The sequence below is a fragment of the Falco naumanni genome, chromosome 2, assembly GCF_017639655.2.
Source record: "Falco naumanni isolate bFalNau1 chromosome 2, bFalNau1.pat, whole genome shotgun sequence".
NCBI lineage: Eukaryota > Metazoa > Chordata > Aves > Falconiformes > Falconidae > Falco > Falco naumanni.
In genome coordinates, this window is record NC_054055.1 from 34,228,901 (window position 1) to 34,248,897 (window position 19,997).

General features: G+C 41.0%; 1 protein-coding gene across 2 annotated transcripts in view; it reads left to right on the top strand.

Moving 5' to 3' along the window:
- The window catches only part of ENOX1 (ecto-NOX disulfide-thiol exchanger 1), a 369,627-nt gene that overhangs the window by 325,606 nt on the left and 24,024 nt on the right, over positions 1–19,997 (top strand). For both annotated transcript variants that reach the window (XM_040584352.1, XM_040584353.1), the window contains 2 exons: positions 14,904–15,011; positions 19,741–19,797. In XM_040584352.1, coding sequence (XP_040440286.1) covers positions 14,904–15,011; positions 19,741–19,797 — 165 coding nt within the window. The remainder of the gene's footprint in view (positions 1–14,903; positions 15,012–19,740; positions 19,798–19,997) is intronic.

Consider the following 19,997-nt stretch of genomic DNA (forward strand, 5'->3'; position numbering starts at 1 on the left):
CTGAAAGGAGGCTGTAGGCAGGTGGGGGTCGGTCTCTTCTCCCAGGTAACAAGTGACGGGACAAGAGGAAACAGCCTCAAGTTGCACCAGGTGAGGTTTAGATTGGGTATTACAAACAATTTTTTCACTGGGAGAGGGGTCAAGCGTTGGAACAGGCTGCTCAGGGAGGTGTTGGAATCACCATTCCTGGAGTTATTTAAAAAGCATGTAGATGCAGTGCTTAGGGACATGGTTTAGTGATGGACTTGGCAGTCCTGGGTTAATGGTTGGACTTGATGATCTCAATAGTCTTTTCTAGCCTAAATGATTCTGTATTTCTATGATTCAGTATTCTGTGGCGTCTTCACTTGTAGTCATCTGCACCTTTAGATGCATCTCTGCTTCTCAGCTTTGTCTTTTTTCTGCTCTTGTTTGAGGATGACTGAGACATCTCCAACTTGTCTAGACTGCCCTCCTGCTAACTTGCAAGTAGACAGCAACATCAGTGCTGTCTCCTGAGCTTCTATCATTTATTCTGACCCATGGATGTAACCTTTTCATTCAGTCATTTTTTAAAGTGGTTTAGTGCAGTAACAAAGCTTTTTCTCTGACCAGTCAGCAAGAAACTGCAATGTGTCTCTGCAGAGGCAGTCAGTTTATCATAAGCATTCTCTCTTTATTTGTTAATGTGCTCCTGGCATTGTGCTGGACAAGTCTTGGCAAGCACATCGAGGCTGCTCCCACTGCTTCATCTGACATAAGCACCCCTCATTCAACATGCATGTGTATGACATCTTTCCTGCACAGACACTTATATTCAGCTAATACATGACAAAGCACAAGGGCAGTGGCTCACCATGACATTGGGTTGGGATCCCATCTAAAACGGAGCTTCTCAAGATGTCACTGCAGGGGTTAACTTTGCCTCCATTGCCTGTGCCCTGAAGCAATGTATGCTCCTCTATCACTCCCTGTTATTGGATTCCAGAAGGGAACAAGTTGTATCCATTTCAAGATTGTACTAAGCTGCTTTCTTATAACAAAAAACAGGAGACATTCATTACATACGAGTTTCCTGCTTGGGTTAGGAATTGGTACCCATTGAATCTAACAAGTCTGCAAATCCTGCCTAACACCAAATAACAGAGCACAAGACAAGCCTCCACATGTGTTTATATGTACATAAACCCCTTTAAGCCTGCATAGTTTTACAAAATCAGGGTGATTTATGGTATAGTGGAATAATTCTGAACAAATTTTTTGGAAAATAGAAAATAAGTCTTGATAAAATAAGATTGATAATTCGGCAATAAAACCTTTCCTGAACTTAGGAGCAAGTCATTAGTTAGAAATACTTGAGGATTCAGTATACTTTAGATATGCTTGAGGTCTATTCTTGATCTTATCCTTATATAAATGGATACTTAAATATCACTGGCTTCATTAAATTTAACTGCATATATAAATATTGTGCTAAATTTCAGCCTGATGCTAATTCTCCATTAAAATTAGTGAAAAGTGGGCACAAAATACTGTTAAATCAAAATGTTAGAGCCCTAACGCTCATTTTGCATTAGTATAATTTCCTACCTGGGGTCTGGATGAAGGATAATCAAGTCTGTAGAATATAAATAGATTTCTATTGAACTTCAAGTAAATGTTAATAATGCAAGTCAATAACAGAGAGCAGCTTACTCATCTCTCTGTTCAGCTAGCAATGGACACTGTAGTCCCTATTCCTCGGAGAGTTTCTATGTTCATGTCAATTTTGCTGTGAGGTTCTGAATTTTTCTAGTTTGCCATCTCAGGGTCAGACCTACTAACCCCCAGCGGGATATAATTAGAGATGGCCAAAGGAGCTGGAGAAGACACTGCGGATAATCCAGTCTGACAATATGCTGAGGAGGGCAGCAATACAGAAGCACAGGAGGTGGAATTCAGAATATTTGGTGGGAAATTATCAGTCCGTTAAGCAGCTGGACTATGGCTTCAATGATATAGCCATAGTCATGACATCCCATAACCTTTGTGCTTTTCATGCAGTTCATGCATGAATATTTAGAAATAAACCTTTGATTTAGGTAGACTCTGTTTTATCTCAGCTTGGTTTTGTAAATGTTGAGAGATGACAACCTTAGCTGAAATCCATCAGTATAGCAGGTGCTCAGCATCTGTGGAAATCAGTCTCCCTATGAAATATTAGACATATAGCCAGGACCTCAGTAGTAATAATTTAACAAGAAGACCTGTATTCCCTTTTATTCTTTTGTATATATTAAAATTCATTTCAGACAAGGTAAACTGAGTGCCATTGAATTTCTGAACCCTGCATATACGTCAAAATTTAAAAAATGTATTCCTCCTCCTTCTTTCTTCTCCATTCTCCCCCGCTTTTTCATACACCTCTTCTTCTTCCAACTTTGAAAACTAGAGAACAAGTGATTTGAGCTGCAGCCTGAAAAGCAGATCTATCTGAGAAAAAGTGGATGCATTTTCAGAATCAAGACATTTTTTGCTAAACATATTTGGGCCAAAGAATAACAAATAACAAAACATCAGTGTATTTTTAATGCATTTCTATCATCTGGATATTTTTCAGGATTCTTTTCCACATTTTCAGGACTGATGAATATTTATTTTCTCTTCCATCATTCCTGCTGAACCAAAGTAGCATGAGCAAAATCACACAGATGTTTCCCTATGAAGTATACCTTATGGGCAGTAGTAGCAACCTGCTTATTTCTTATGTTTAAGAAAGAAAACCCTTTGGTCTAATGACATTGAACTTATGGGAGGTTTAGTGAACTTTCTCCACAAAACTGTGTCACAGTTTCATTTCATACCCACTGTGAGATTTCAAACAAATGGAAATAATGTCTTGTATCCATGGTAACAAATGAGATACACTTTACCTGATTTTGAGATGGAAACTGAATTAACTTGTCACTGCTGCATAGGTGGTATTGCCTTCAATTTATTTCTATATGAGAACACACATACCAAGCAGATCACTTTTTGAATGGCTCTGGTTTTCCAGCAGTGTTTGGTATTCTCTAACAAAGTCTGTGATCACAAGGAAGGATGTTTTAGTTATAACAATTTTTACAGTACTTCACAGCACAGCTGTAAGAATTTTTTAAATCTTGTCTCTCGGTCTGAAATGTTTTACCAGATACATGACTTTAGGTAATGCAGAAAATATCACTTGGCAGTGTTGCTTAATGCTTACCATTATAAGACTCAGTTTTTAGCGGGTATCTAGTATCTCCAAATGTTAACCATTTGGGTTAGCATACTCTATGTGGAGGTGCAAACAGAATCCGTTTGAAAAAAAATCTCATGTTTTAACCATTCCAAGAACAAAGCATGAAAACTATGCTTTTCTTCTTTGTTGTCCACCAAAGAAAATTCTTGAGGAACTGCACTTTCCATCTTTATGCTTTGAAACAAGGACTCAGAATTTGACAGTGAGTCTCTATTGAATTAATGATGTGGTTTCCATATCCTTTATAAAATCTGTCTGAAACTGATATTGTTAACAAGCCTTTGAAAAATGTCAGCTTGCCATGTAGGAGATGGCACTCATTAGCATATATCCAACTAAATTTGGGATTTTTACTGGTCATCTGGGGTTGTTCATGAACCACCTCTATAGCACAGCCATCAGTGCAATGTTTTAAGCCTCAAGCTAGTCCTAAATCTACAGAGCACACCTCCTTTAGCATGGCTCTCTAATTGAACAAGTTAGTTCCACCTTTTCATCAGGCTTAATTGGCCAAGGTATGGGGCCATGCTTGCATAGCTGTACTGATTCCTGAACAAGTTCATTTGCCAATAGACTGGTAATTCTGCACAGTGCTCCACTGCATCATGTAAATGTATGATAATGTTCTTTCCTCTCACAACTCCCTGATCGGCTGAATTTAAGCTCCTGCAGGCTAGGGTATCATCCTGAAATCCCCATTTAAATCATGCTTCCACCTACGTTTTCTCCATGAAATGTACATAAGTGCTTACAGTTCTGCTATCGCACATGCTGAGGTGTATCTGGGACATTTAAGAGGCACCTCATTGCCCTCATCCCCTAAGGGGCCTGATTCATTAGCTGAGCTCAGGTTCATACTCCTAACACACAGCGACAGCACTCGCTCCCCTTCGTTAGCAGTGATGCATTAAAGCCTAGCCATGGGGTTATTGCATGAGCAGGGGATGCATGGGGGTACCTCTCCTAAATTAATCCTCAGGGTAGAAAGCAAGAACAATAGGAACATTTGTGGATGGTAGGTGTAGGGCTGACGTAGAGTCTGATACACTGCTGCAGGTGCCACCAACTCTGTTAGCTCAAGACGTCTCAGAAGGGGACTGAACATATTCTGGCCCTGCTGATGACCCGCCTGGGGTGTCACTCTGATGTAGCATCAAGAAAGTCCTCTTTTGTCTTGTCTTCTTTTTTCCCCCAAAAAAATCAGTTTCACTTGAACAGCAATGCAGATTGTGAACCTGAGCACTCAGAAGCCAGGAATTGCCAGGACTGTGTATTTTGCTCCGTATACCTCACAGACCCTGCCCTGTTTGATGCTGCAGACAGAGTACATGGTTAATCATCACCTATTCAATACCTTCCTGTCCTTGCTGTTCAATATACAACTCAAGGTCTTACTGCAAAGGCCACATTGCTCCTAACATTTCCTACATACTGAGGACTAGCTTTTGCAGTTTACTAATCATTAAGCATTTAAAATAAAGAGCACATGCATCTGAGACCTATACACCCTTTTTTAAAGGGCTCTGATAAATGCCAGATGACTAGCAGTCATTTCAGGCTTTCAGTGTTCCTCCAGGGAAGGACAGTTTGGTCTGTGATATGCCTCACTGTTGTGACTTGGAGGGTGAGAAGAGCTGCTCGAGTGCATCACACCTCCCTCCTTACACTTTGCTCCCTCGAGGGAGGATGGCCAGGGTACATATTTGGTGATGAGGACTGTGGATTGCACACAGCTTCCACGGTCACTGGGAGCTGGATTAGGACCCTTTTGTTTAAATGAGATGGCACAAGGCTTTTTAATATAGATCATATACCTTTGATATTTAGTAGTCAGTCTGAGTAGAAAAGCCGGAGGTAGCTAGTGTTGGCCTCGCTGTGCTGCCTTGAAAAGGAATTGGATTTCTGCCATTCCCAGCTACTGGAGAAGAGCTAGTCCATTTTCTGATGTCCCTACTGAGTTAGCAGATTTTTATTTTTTTTTCCTAAAGGCAAAGATAGCATTGCTCAGGTCTTTCCTCTTCTATCCTGTACAAAAAGTAGTTTTCTCATACAAGTAATGGAAGAACTGACTGTTCCCATAGTCCACTCACTTTCAGTGGGAACAGGGAGGAAAAGCATGTTTCTGTTGGGAAGTTTCAACAGCTAGTAGGATAAAGCATTAGGAGACTTTTTCCATATGACTCTTCTAACCAAACTACCACCTATTACATTCCAATAAACCTCAGCTAGCATTTAGGTCTGCAGCTCCCAGATCCTTCACAGGTGTTGTTAACTGTCACAGCCATTCCTTTCTCTCACATACAAACTTTCTCAAGTGTCAGAAGTCAGACACATATGCTGTTGGGTAAAAATTGCCAGATCTGGTGCCATGTGAGAGCCATGACCATTATAACAACTATTTACCTTTAAATATACGGCTTCTAGTAGCAGTTTAGCACTGATATTAACATCATTGTTGAATAGATGGAGCATGTTATGTCTGTATTTATTAATACAGCCTAAATGCAGAGGATTTATAGTCTTTTTTTATCCACATACCTTTTGGTCACCAAACATCTATTCAGGATATAACCCACCCAATGTACTTACACACAACTGTAAACTGATTCTTCTCCAAATGCAGTATTAAAGAGAAGAGTAAATAAAAGGGACAAGAAAACATTATCCCTTGTATTTGTGTTTTACATGCTGAATAAACAGACCAGAATAATTAAGTTGGAAATTATTTTTATTACTGCTCTTGCAGTATGAATTCCAGTTAGATCATTCTATTTTCCTATAAAAGCGGCACTGGAGTAGTAATGGCAATATTGATCAACACTGATATTTTTATAGGGAACAGGTACAAGATAAGTGCGAGGGACTACAACTAATATCCAGATGTTCACTTCAAGGCCTGTCTACTCTTGTCTCACCCTTACGGTTGATATTTGGAAACTGGTTAAGAAATATGTCTGCTCCCACGACAGAAAGAAATGTTCCCATAAGTATTAAATTTGTTCCCTTGTGCTTTTCAGGGCCCTGTACAGCACTGTCCATGTTCAAACTTCCAGCAAATACTTACTCTTTCAGATTATATTAAAAAAAAAAAGTAGCTGGCAATTAAGTGCTAATTATTTACCAGATCTCAGACAGGCCAAATGGGTTCTTCTCTGTGTTTAATGACCTTTCCTTATTGAAAATACTGCTTAATTTCCCACTTCTGCCACCACCACTTCAACAATATTATGGGAAGTGTAAATAAGACCCCACAGATGCTCTAAACACCTATTCTTGATAGCTGTTCTAGTGGTAAGATGTGGCATCACTGACCGATGCCCAGGCTGCAATCAGCAGCCCCCGGCCAACCTTCCCAGTTTATATACTGAACATGACATTCTATAGGATATCCCTATGGCTAGCTTGGGTCAGCTGTCCTGGCTGTGCTCCCTTCAAGCTTCTTGTGCACGTGCTCGCTGGCAGAGCAGGGGAAACTGAAAAGCCCTTGCCTTAGGGTAAGCACTGCTCAGCAACAACTAAAACACAGTGTGTTATCAATGTTATTCTCATACTAAATCCAAAGTAGTAGCAAGCTACTAAGAAGAAAATTAATTCTATCCCCACTGAAACCAGGACAACTGTGCATCATAGTGGGTGCAGACTGGTTGCCTTGAAGGACAGATATGAAGGCAGAGGGAACATGACACTTATCTGGGATCAGCTCTCTTTCTTTGATCAGGATCAGAGCAAATTGTAAGCCCACTTGTCTACTCACCTATTGCCAGTAAAGTCAAGGGCTATGCAATATGCCCATCATCTCATTTAGCAAAGGTGGGAGGGAGCTTTATTTATGAGGTGCAGTAGACTTTGTTCAGACCTCTCTCATCCACCATCAAAATCAAAGGCCTTGTGTAATCTGCTGTGAAAGTCATATCCCAGAGAGGGATCCCTGATGTTAACGCTAAGTATCTATTAGCAAACTGGGAGAATTTAACTTCTGAGAGGAGGGATTGATTCTGTAATGTTCCTAAGGACTTGTCTTTTCCTCATTTGCTGCAAAAGTCCATAGCTGACTAAAGAGAACTTGTCTTTCTTGAGGAGCAAGACATATTCTTTAAAATTACTTGGCAAGGGAAGGCTGTGGACTGGCTTTTAAGTCATTCATTGTGCCACCCATGTTCTTTCATCTGCTGTCCAACCCCTAACACTGCTTTTTGTGGCTAATGTGGCTGAATTACTATGCCTTGTAGAAACAGAAAGAAATTGAGAGCTCATTATCTGATATCTATTAGGTATTATTCAGAATCACAGAATAACATAAGTCAGAAGGTATGCCTGGAGGTCACGTACACCGACCCTCTGCTCAAAGCAGGGGCAGCTCTGGAGTTGTCTCAATTTTGCTCAGGACATTGTCCAGCTATGTTCTCAGTACCTCCATGGGTGGAGAGTCCACAGCTTCTCTAAGGCCTTATTCAAGTGATTGGCCAACCTCATGGTGGATTATTTTCCTTATATGTAATAGAAATGTTCCTTGTTGAATATGAGTCTATTCACCTTCAGCCCTTATCCAGGAAAAGCCTGACCCCATCTTCTCTGTAACCTCCCTTTAAGTAGTTCCAGTGTGTCTGTATCCACCTGTCTGTTTTCTCATTTGGCATATTTCTCTGGTTCAGTCCTGCCTGCTCCTAGTCTGAGCAAAGCTGTAGGACCTATGCAGTCAATCTAATAGCAGGGAAGGGGAGCATGGTAAACATCTCCCTGAGGAAGCAGCTGGGCAGAGTTCGTCAGTAGTGCCATTATATGCACTCACTCATCATGTGTGTGTCCAACTCCCTGACCCCCTCAGAGATGGTTAACCTGTGGAGCTAACATGTTCAGCATGGTCTTTGCCTCTGGCCAGCGAGCCAGGAAACCCCACTTTGCAGGTGGGTGCCCAGCAAGCAGGAGCTGGGCTGTTGATCCATGTGCAGCTCTTCACCAGCCCAGGGCTGGGGGGTCAAGGCTGGATTGAAAACCTCATGATCCATCCATCCGTGTAGTCCCGATGACACAGGCAGTCCCTGAGAGGTGGGAGGGTTGAGAAACATTGTGCTATTACACTGTATTTCTTTTTACTCCCTTAAAAAAATCCACAATCATACTCTATTTTAATAATGCCTTGTCACACATTACGATGGCATGTGTATTGCCCCTACTGCTGCAACATGGCTAATTTCCTTGAGGGCTCATTTCTAAAGCTTCTTTGACTTGTCTTTCATATTCTCCTGTTTCCTTGGTGATTTGTCTGGCCTCATCAGTGTCTTGTTACTAATGCATATTTGCTCAGCTGGGAAGTCACTTTCTCATTATTCAAGCCTGCCATGTGCTGGCCATTTGTGATATGAAATCTTGTCTGTTTTACAAAAAGAGAAAAACACTCTTCCAGACTGTCCATGGAAGTACTGGGAGAGGGATTTGTATTTTTATTTTGCCATTGCCTGTGTACCTGAGATTTCATTTTGATTCATTCTTTTCCTTCTACCGAAGGAAGATTATGAGAAGAAATATTTAACATCCTTCCCCTCTGTATTTGTGAACAGCTTCTAAGAATTTTGGAACACTTTCCTTGCTGATTTTTGTCCTTTTCCATTTGGCAAACTAACTTCTTTTTCTTTCTGTAAAATAAAGTTAGAAAAGACACAGCAAGTTTTACATAAGGAAAAAGAAGATAATAAAACCGTAGGAATTGCTAGCATAAGTGAATGTTTTAAGTTTTAGGTGAACCCTGCAGTCCTTTCAATGCCTGTGATTTCATACTTTTCAGATCTTGGATTCTAGCGTAGTTTAGGGGAAAGACCTGCACTTTTACATGTGAGAACTACTTCCTGGGGTTCCTGTTTAGTGTGCAAGCCTTGATTTCATTGGGACTGAAAAAGTTAGCCTTGGTTGGGATACATCCTGCCTATTTGAGGCATGTAAGTTTTGCCTTCATTTCAGGTGCCTAGTGCGCCAGATGCCCCCGTTTTTCCTGTATAGGGATATATTCCATATAGATAGTAAGTGGAGAGTAATATGCTGCCCCCAAACATTGTATGGATAGGAGAATTTAGTCTGTCTAACTTCACTAGGTGTCTAAGATGGCCATTCAACTGAGTTGGCGTTCAACTGTGTGAGACCATCCCTCTTTGACTAATATTTCAGAATAGTTTGCCACAGATCTTTTCTGGACACTCTGCAGCTACTCCAGATATGGGATTGAGAGTCTGTGCCTCCTTCCCGGGGCAGAACAGGCTGGGTTTGCTGAAACTGCCTGCACAACCCACGATCAAAGTCAGCACTCCCACCTCGGAGATGGTCCTTTGTCTGCTCTACTTCCCTTTCTTTTAAGGTCTTTGTAACCTTATCATATTTCATTTCAAGCAGCTGTAGACAAAACTGTAACCAAAATAGCAGGGGCAGGACCATTCAGCAGTATAACTGCTAAATTTGTGGCAAATGCTGGTTTTACTTTTTCATTATTCTGTCAGACTTACAGTATCTTAAGTGCAGCCTCAGGCCCTGTGGTCTCTTCTGATCTGCCTCTCTTTTCTTGGCATGCTAAGCTGATGGTTTCATGCTGGAAACCATGCTTTCCTTCTGAGACCCTTCTCTGTCCTGCTAGGCTCGGTGTATGACCACACTTCTAGATATGTCCTAATTTATATTTAAATGTACACATGTAACACTGCCTTTTGGGGAGCAATGAAGAACTGTGGGCAGGGAGGAGGAGAGGAAAGAGAAGGCGTATTTGATGGCTGCACACTGGTACACAACAGCAAGCTATTACTTTCCCTTTAGGGCTTCTCATATATTTCGAGGCACTGTATGTTGTTTGGTTGTTAGCATTCTTGGCCACACTGGCACTGCATTGTACACAGTCTGAGTAATTCAGATGGCTTCAATAATGCCATCTATATTTAATGTTTCAGAAGCTGTGAAGATTGGTTTAAGATGGTAATTTTCTGTCTGCGCTTTTGAGTTCTACGCAATATGGGTAGTACTGAACTGTCTCTGACAGAGATTTATCATTGGAGGTGGGAATGTGTGAAAAAACAAAATAAAATACACACACCCTGCCCCCATTATGAAGAAATTAGCTACCCGCTTATGCAGGGAGGATTTGGTCCTCATGGATGAAGGAAGCTTAACACTGGAGTGTGATATTTACCATTTCTATACAGAGCAACTCCAGAGCTGGCACTGGCAACAAGCAATGTCTTGAGGCTTTTTTTATCTAAAATGCACTGATTGATCTCTGGACAGACACAACCTGTAGGTTAATTCTTTCTCCTTTCCTTTCTCCTCTCTTGAAATGCCAGTAAGAGGATATCAGTGATACCTACCAGTCTGATCTGGACCTACTACACAGCTTCATCTCTTAGGGTCAGCCTGGCAACCATGTTTTGGTTGCACGTAGACCAGCCGAGCATCTGGACTGGTGCTGGTGGAGTTCTAGGCTGTACAGATGTCTCTCTCCAGGATCCTCAGAGCTGTGAGAAGCACCATGAGATGCTTTTCTGCTTCCCGACCCTGGCGTTTTGGCTCAGGGAAAAGACTCTTGCATAACTTGCAGGGGACCCTCAAAGACTGTTGGAAGACAACAGAAGAATGAGCCAGGTATTTCCTGGCTGTGAAACCGAGAAGTCATTCCTTTGCCAGGGGAAACCGGGGAACTGCTGGCTGAATGCCATGGCTGTGCCACAAAGCTGGGGACATCAGGGCTTAAAGGAAATGGCCAGAGAGGTGAGACAAGATTGAAGGAAGGGACATTGATATCTGTGCTGGCATTAGCTGTGAGACCAGCCAGCAGGATATAACAGGTGGAAAGCAGGGTAGCAAATGCTGCATGGGTAGGTGGGCACAGGGGGGAAAGTTGGGTGAGGTGGCAAAGTGGGTGGAATAGTATCAAGAGTACAAATGTCAAAACCAAGAAGAACCATGTTTTATTTTAATTGATTATGGTGTGTACTTGCAAGCAATCTGAAGGGCAGAATATCTATAGGATCAATTTTTAATAAACACATTTGTGAGAAAAACAAAATAATTCTGAAAAATTAAATACTGTAATCTTGGTATCATTCATTACAATCTTTATGGAGAGACTGTCTGTTTATATGCAGGCATGTCAGCAGTCCCAGTTACGAAACTTGCCTCATTCTTGCCAGTATAAGATCCTCTTCCCATTTGCATCTAACTTTGCCAAACATCACGTGTTTCTGCTGAAATTTTCAGGCTGTTCATCTGTCTTAGGTTGATATTTTTTTCAGTCAAATCTATTTCTTCATTTTCCAAATTGAGACTAGAGAGGAAAAATACAGTCTTTGGCAGGTATGACTCCTTGTTACAACTTCTTGGTGGTGGCATCAGTCACTCAGGACAAAGAAATCTCAGAACCTGACCCATGAAGATTCTGCAGCTTTTAGAGATAAATTTGAGGGAGTAAAAAAAAAAAAAAAAAAAAAAAGGTTAAACCCCCAGGGAATGGCTACATGGTTTAAACAATTATGACATCTTTGTGGTTGGATGGAAAGGTCCCAGTTTTGAGTTCTGTGAATGAAAAACCTTATGTGTGACTGGGAATACAGTACCTTAGTTACAAATACTGTTTTCCCCATGAAAATAAGACCCATTTGCTCTCTTTGAAAATAGGAGCCTATGCACACACAGTAAGCTTACAGTAGTTGACGGTTTAACCATTAAGACTGCTGGAAGGTTTTATCGCATATCAAGTGCTTTGCAGCTCATACCGCAACCAGAATGCTCACTCTTAACCCAGAGAAACTGAGCATGTTGGAAATTTTCCTGGGATTCCTGTTCCTGGCTGGTCCAGAGCCAAGTACAAAGATGAAGAGCAGGGAACATCTTTAGTGCTCTCAGAGGGTGTCTTCCACACCACTTCCTCCCATGCTCGGTCAGTTTTGGAAAAAATGCCTCAAACAAAAAAGAGGAAAAGTTGAGATCAAAGGAAGAGGGATACAATTAGACTAAATCACATTGGGGGATCACAGTGGGAGATCTGAAAATAAAATAGTGTAAGTTTATAAGCTGATCTGCAGTATGTAAAACTTGGCCATGGCGGAGCCGTGGGGAACGGGTGGGTGGGATGGGGAAGGAGTTTTCAGTTCTGGCAGAAATGTAACAAGTTCAACCCAGAAGTGAAACTTGGTTTCCCATGTGTAACAGTCATTCAGAGTGAAAAAGCTTTCCAGGGGCAGGGAAGGACTGAAAACTGACTTGAGATCTCCCAGATGGGAGTTTATATTGTCCAGAAGAATGTGCTGTATGGTTTCTCCCAGAAGCTGGAGTAAAATCTCTGAACCAGGGTGAAGGTGCAGTCTGGTGGTGATGTTCTCCTTGGATATGCATGGCTATGCAGTTCCTTTAAGAGGTTGTGGAGCAAACAAGATCTCTTGTGAGATCCCACTCAGACTCCCAAGTACTTGTAACACTGCACTGAGATAATGAAGATAATTAAGTCCCATGCTTCAAGGTTTCAGCTGATTGCCTGGAGACAAAAAGAGGAGCTTTCCTCCCCCGATACATAATCAGCTAGATGCATTCCTGTCTTTGTATGAAGATCATTCTGTTCGTTTTGGCTCCTCCCTTTGAATCATCATAGGCTGGGCACACTGGTGAGACATAACTGCTCAGAAAAGACTTTGAGATGGCAGGCAAAAGCTCCTTTCTATTAACAACCCTTGCCATGTTCAGGTGTGTAAGGTCAAACAGGTTGCAGCTGGGAAGGAGAGGACATTTCACAAGCCCTCATTAGGTGACACATCTGCTTACCAAACCTCAGGTGTCTCAGCTAGTGACCCTTGAAAGGGCTTATGCTATCTTTCTGGTGTCTTGTATGCTCTGCTTCTCTTCCAAGGATTGGAGTTCCTTCTTTCTAAGTTACAGACGTCAGCTAGAGCTATCATGGGTGAAGCTTAATGGTCTGTAGTAACAGGAGGTTATGTGAAGTAACCAAATGGTCCCTTCTGGGCTAAAAAGTTATGAAATGTCTGGAAATCTCTAACTGTGCTAAGGATCTGCATGGGTATCAGTGTGTGAAATATAACAGTATACACAAATTCAGTGTATCTCTGAAAATGTAGGGAGTAATACCCGACAGGCAAGATGAACACAGACCTGAGGTAGCAATCCATCCCTGGTCAAGAAATACCAAAGTAGAGCTTCCCACACAACAGTTGGTTGGGCAAGAGTCTCAGTGGAACAGACCTTCTTATTTCATGTAAAATCTTGAGATTTTATATGCTCTTGTGCTATGGTAGAGTGAATACACATACCTGAATGTCTCTTGAAGGCTCCCAGGGAGCAGTGCAGGTGGCAAGATCCATCAAAAAACTAACCCAGCTGGACTGTAGAGTGTGTGAGATCTAATCAGACATATACCCATGTGTATTTTTACTTCAGTGGCTGAATTAATCCATCATACTGGTGTTCCCTTACAACAGAAATACACTACCAATAACTCCATCAGTGCCTGAAATGTCATCTGTTTCCAAGCAGCTCTGAAAACAATACTGGCAGCAAGTCCTTTGATGCCTGGGACTTCCAGTGCAGTGGAACAAAGCCAGAGACTATTTCTAGTTTTGCTAGCTGTAATTTACCAAGATGCTGAACACCAGCAACATCTGTTTGAGTCAGAGTTACCAGTCCTAAGCACAAGCATAAACTGAGCTGTAGATGCTTAGATACATGGTTAGATCAATAACGCAAGTTAGTAAAGCAATTCCTCATTCAAGCAGTCCTTAAAAAGGAGTGTGCTTACAAGCGGTATGTTGCCCCAGTAAAATATAGTTTCCTTTCTTGATCATTAAGGGAAAGCACCATAAACTCCTGTTTAATCTCATGTTTATCTCCTCTTGCTGTTCTGCATGTCTATCATTCATCACATCAATACAAAAATATGTAATTATTTCAGAATTGTCTACTGACCTGCTCTTGACAGTCACAATATATCTATGCATAACCTAAAGCTAGCCAAGACCAGGGGACATGGGCTTTTATAGATGCCCCTACATCCCAGAATTGTCTTCATAAAAATAGGCTTTGGTCATAGCTTTTTGTTTTGACAGTTCAGATTGGCAGTCTTCCTGGCTGATATATTGGTTGTAAGGTGTCACTTTTCCTGATCTAATAAAATACCACAGCAAGGGAAAAAAAGGAAAGGTTTTGTCTTCTTGGCAACTCAGTGTGAAAGTTTTCTAGAATATTGCTTTGCATAGAATGAAAATGGCTGTGGGCCAGTGTCTAATTATATTAAAGGGCTGTGCTTTTACATTATTTATGTACCATGGTGTTTACCCTAGTATTATTAAAACCGCCGCATATACTTCTACAAATAAGATTTTGGTTCAGATGAATGTGACAGTCACGCTGTGGGTGATATACTGTACCAGGAATTTCTGCTTTAATGCAAGAAATAGCTTAACACACATTAACAGATGCATTACTTGTGGAGCACTGCTGCAGAAGGAGATGCAGATGAAAATAATTTACCTCTGGTCCATTTGGACACAGCAGATTATGCAACAGTAATAAATGTGGGAGCAGACTGCAAAGCATTGTCTGAAATGAGGATTTATCAAACTGAGGATTTAAAACCACTTTGGATCCAAATGATGCTAACCAGAAACTTCTTTTGTTTGTGCAGCAATTGCTGAGCATACAGGAAGAATTAAATAACAAAAAATCCGAACTGGAGCAAGCCAAGGAAGAGCAAACACATACACAAGCAATGCTTAAAGTCCTGCAGGAACAGGTGAGTGTTTCTGGTGGCAGAAGAATGCTGGCTTAGGCATGCTAAGGGGATGGAAGACTCATGGCTTCACCTCCAAAATCCGTAGAAGTCTGACCACAGAATATGCTGTGAGCAATAAATAACCTTATGTAGCCTGTGTGTCTGCTTTGATTAGCGTTTGTGAATGCAGCTGAGGCTAACACAGAGTTTGAGAGAACAGTGAAAAAGGACCCTTATTTTATAGTATCCAATACTGAATTTCATGTCTTGAGTAACTTTTCCTCTTACATTGTTCTTCATAGATATCAGTAATGAGTGTTTTTGCTCTGAATTAAAAAAATGTTGTGAGAGTTAAATATCCCTGAAATAAAACAGCTCTTTCTTTTGAGACTAGAATTGGGGGAAAAAAGAAAAAAAGAGCTTGGCATGTCCTCTGTTATTCATGCAAATATGAGTAAAGAAAAAACTTTATCATTATGGCACTAAAAAAATATTAACAAATGCACTTATTCAAGCAGTGAGAAGCAAACCTCTATAAATCTGATTATCACATCTTCTTTGATACTAAGGTGTTCTGTGACACTGAGAAGTGTATTTGATAGTATTGTTTTAGAAGTATGGTAAGATGGATAGTTACTCAGCAAAAAGAAAATCTAGTGATAAATCTGTAAGTTTGGAGACGAAGCCGGTCATTGTGTGCAAGCATAGTGTGCACAAATATATTTTGTCTTGTATAGACCATGTGGATTGGACTTACTGAAATCACAATCCCCACCTGTACTGCACAGTCTCTGCTTTGAGACCTTATTTGAATCCCTTCTATATAAACTCTGAGCTAAAATATTTGGTGACTTTGTTAGGTATATGCGGTTTAAAGACTGTGGGATCTGAATTGCTTAGATGGCAGAGATTCAAAATGCTGATGATCCTTATGTTCAGGATTTTTCAGCATGTATGTCTAAATATGTCTGCAGACAGATTTATACATTTAATGTACATATTGGGAAAAATAAATTATGCTTATTTCAGATTTTTTTTAATTCTCATCATGAAAGCTGTGACATTGTTCCCCTTTTAAATATTTCTCTTTGAATATATCTAGTGACAAATATATTCTAGAAACTAATAATGTAAATTCTGGAAAAAAATGAATCTTTTATGTTCAGATACATGTTTTTAGCACTTATGGTTAGAGAGATAACCTTCTAAATGAGAGCTGATGCAAGACTATTACACAAAATGCCATGAGGAAGAATGAATTTGGTAATGACAGAATCTTTATAAACACAGAATTCACCCAATCTCTTGAGTTAATTGTATCTCATTTCCATTTTTACATGGCATTCAAAGTATAGCGTTATAAAATACTTAGAAAAAATGAAATTGCATGAAGTTATTTTACATCTTGGTAGCAATCAAATGCTGCAAAAACATACAGGAAGATCTGACAATACTAGGCCCCAGCAGGGACCACCAGGGCAGACTTTTGAATCTCTGTAGACTCCTACTAATTGCGAATCAAATGTGCGCTCCTGCTAGGCAGACAGACAAAACAGTAGCTGGAAGAAAGGCAGGATAGATCTGCATTTCTCTTGAGAATTAGCTCTGAAACATGCCTAAGGCCAAGACTGTAAGTAGCCAGAATTCCTAAGGAGTGCTACACAGCAAGCATGCTTCTCCAACAACCCTGAGCCAGTTCCAAAACTTTCCAGAACAGCAGAAGCCCTAGCACTAATGACCTCTACTTGCCAAAGCTCACAGCTTTCCTTTAGAAGTATCACAGTTCATTTGCGTGTTTTATCCACAATGGGTATTGAAAATCATCCGGCCGAGTCAAGTATATATGAACATTTATTTCAAAAATAAATAGCACTGGGCTCCCACCTTGACTGTATGACGTGATTTTGTGACATGCTTGCTAAAGTCTACCTTTTCATCTCAAGCTGGCAGAGGGATCCCACATTGCCTCACCACGGGCATGTTCACACAGAGGTGCAGCTGTGTCAGAGCATGTCTGCTGGCTCAGCACATCTTATACTGATCCAGTTGCACCAACCCAGCCGCTACCAGGTGGGGACGTCATGCTGGGAGATGTCCTCTTTGCTTGTGCACCATATTGCATTACTGTAGCCAAAAGGCTTCTGGATCAGATCTGGCCCACGCCTGCCAGCTCTGGTTATCAGACAGATTCACACCCACTGGTTTGGGTCAGAACTACCCCACAGTGACATTAGACTTATCAGAGACTTCTAACTCCTCAGCCCGTCTCCTTTCCTTTCAAGAAGGCCCTTAGTTTTTAATGGCACTAGTTCAGTGTTTTCCCTCAGCATACTCTCTGCTGGTAACATCACACTCACCACCAACCTGCAATGGAGCTGGCCTAGAGGGTAAGGCAAGTCCTGTTTATCCAATATTGTATGTTTTTTCTGAGGTTTCTATTCCAACACTTCAGTATTTAGGATGTGAGAGAAGAATATAATTTAAACTTTAATTTAGAAAAAAATGATGTTGGAAAAAAAGGGACTTTACCCCTTTAACCTGTGGTAATGCAGCTGCACATTTTCTATCCTTAAGTTTTCCCCCATTATCTCCACTGGTCCACCTCCGCTTCCTGTTGCAGTGGTCCTAGTGTAGATGTGGATGCTAGCACCTTCTTGCTTGAGCTCTGGCATCCTGTTCAGAGCATGGCATGCGATACAAAAGATGGAGATGCTCAAGCATCCTGTCTGCATTAGATTAACTGGTGGAGCAGTGACAGGGCGATGATAGTGGGAAACCATGGTAGGATGAAAGCCTGCCAGACCAATGGAGGCTAGAGACTGAGCCCACTTCCCCGGTCAAGTGCACATGTGGTTCATGGAGGAGTAGTGTGTCACCAGCAGAACGCATGCGGAGCATTGCCCAAGGAGCTGGCAGTCACCAAGGGGTGATGGCACTTTATCAACCTGGAAAAGGAAAGGCAAAAAGTAAGTAATGAACAGCACTCCTCAAGTGCTCAGAATGTGGCATCAGCATGCAGAACAATTTTACATACCCGACCATGTTCTTCTGACCTCATATTCAGATGAGTAATTCAGCTGAACTCAACAGGGCTGCTCGTGTGAGGTGAATTTCTATGATGAAGAATTGGCAGAATCGGGAAATGGCTCTTTCAGTCACACTGTGATACAGAAATACCTAATTCTGGTGCTTGGCTGGAAGCAGCCATCTCTGCTTGTTCCTACCAGCCATCCTCACAGTGAGGTGGTTTCACAAGATGGTTATTTTTTCCAGTGTGGGGAAAACATGTAGCGTTCATTGGAAATGCATCACCCTGCTGTCAGTATAAATTGCAGAGTTTTCAAGGGTATTGAAAGATGAATATCAGTGAATTGAACCAGGAGACCTGATGAGTTTGCAGTCCCCAGCTATCCTTTGTAATACTTTATCAAGGATTGCTAGCCCCTTCCCTCTCCATCAGGACTGGTTTAGTGGCTTGAACAGCAGTTCCTAAACCGGTGCATTTTACAGCCTTGCATAATAAGGTATGCAGAGACCATGTCCTGCTTACCTTAATTGTCAGATTGGAAACTGTGAGAAGCCAGGAACTGAGTCATACACAGTTCAGTCATTGCTGCCCCATGGCAAAAAGATGATGAAGGTACCTGTGGTGGTAGTCCACCAATGCTTCTGGGTCAGACACCTAATTGAAACATAATAGTGTTCAATTTCACCTGGATTTTTGGACTGTTGTCATTCAGGATCACAGTTGTATCATCAACAGTTACATCAACACCAGCTTCTTTGGCAAAAAACAAGGAATGCAGAGGAAAGTTCTGCTTATTGTTCCCCATCTTCCTCCACCCTGCTACCCACCCCCAGATATCTACTCTGAATTAAGTTGGAATAAAAGTATGACTTTTCAGAGATTTTGCCTAAAGAGCAAATGGTTCTGAGCACTTCGTCTAAGTGTACAAACCTCTATGGCTTATAGGCACAGGAGAGCTGTGGTGTCTCCTCCTCTCTGTTTGCTCAGTCACAGGATGAATGACTGTGTATTTCACTGTGGCTGGAGACATGAGGTAGGACATTACTTAGATCTCTTGGGAGTGATTTTTGCAACCCCCAGTGTAATCCTGGATTTCCCCCCAAAAGCTAATTCAGGAGGAAAAAAGAAGTTTTGGTTCAGATCATATATTTGGAATTGGCAGTGTCTCGGTTCTTCATGCCACTGGTTAAATAAAAGAACTGTTCTTCTCAACTTCTTTTCCATCATACCCAGGAGCCATGTCAGTTACTTAGATGCTTCCTCAGGAAGGAAACATACAGTAGCACTTTGGCGTTTTAAACATCTAAAAATATATCATTCAAAAGTAATCATTAGCAAAACACTATTTAGCTAGTGGCAACTTGCAAATATTGTAAAGTTTAAATTAATAGCGACAAGAATGGGAAATGAAATCGTTTATTATTCTTAAGAGCCAATTCTGTGTACTTTTTATGCCTTGAAACTACTTTCTAATCTTATTATTTAAAAAATAATGACCCAGTCTTATTATTTTCTTTTTTTTTTACCCCCAACCTATCAAGCCTTAAGTATGTTGGTTTCAAAATGGTTTGAGCAAAAACTCATTAGAATTATATGCTCCATCTGGTTTTCTCATTGCAAGCTTTATAAAATGCTCCTTCAAATAAATCAAAGATAACAGTGTGAAATACTCAAGTAAAGTGCTTGCTTTGTTCTGTTTTGTTTTTTGTTCACTCTTTGCAGTTAAAAAGTGCCAAGGAATTAGCAGAAATCAATGAACATGATGAATCTCAAGCAAATGTAGGTACAGCTATCTATGCATAGATTTATATGTGTATATATATATATGCATGCGTATAGTCTCAATTTACTATTTATGTCTTGAAGCTGATAGAATGGATGAACGATTTGCACATCAGGTTTGAAGTGCCTGTTTTTCTGGAAGCCATAGGTTCAAATCCCAGCAAACTTCATTTCGAGGTAGATAAATTGGGTTCCAT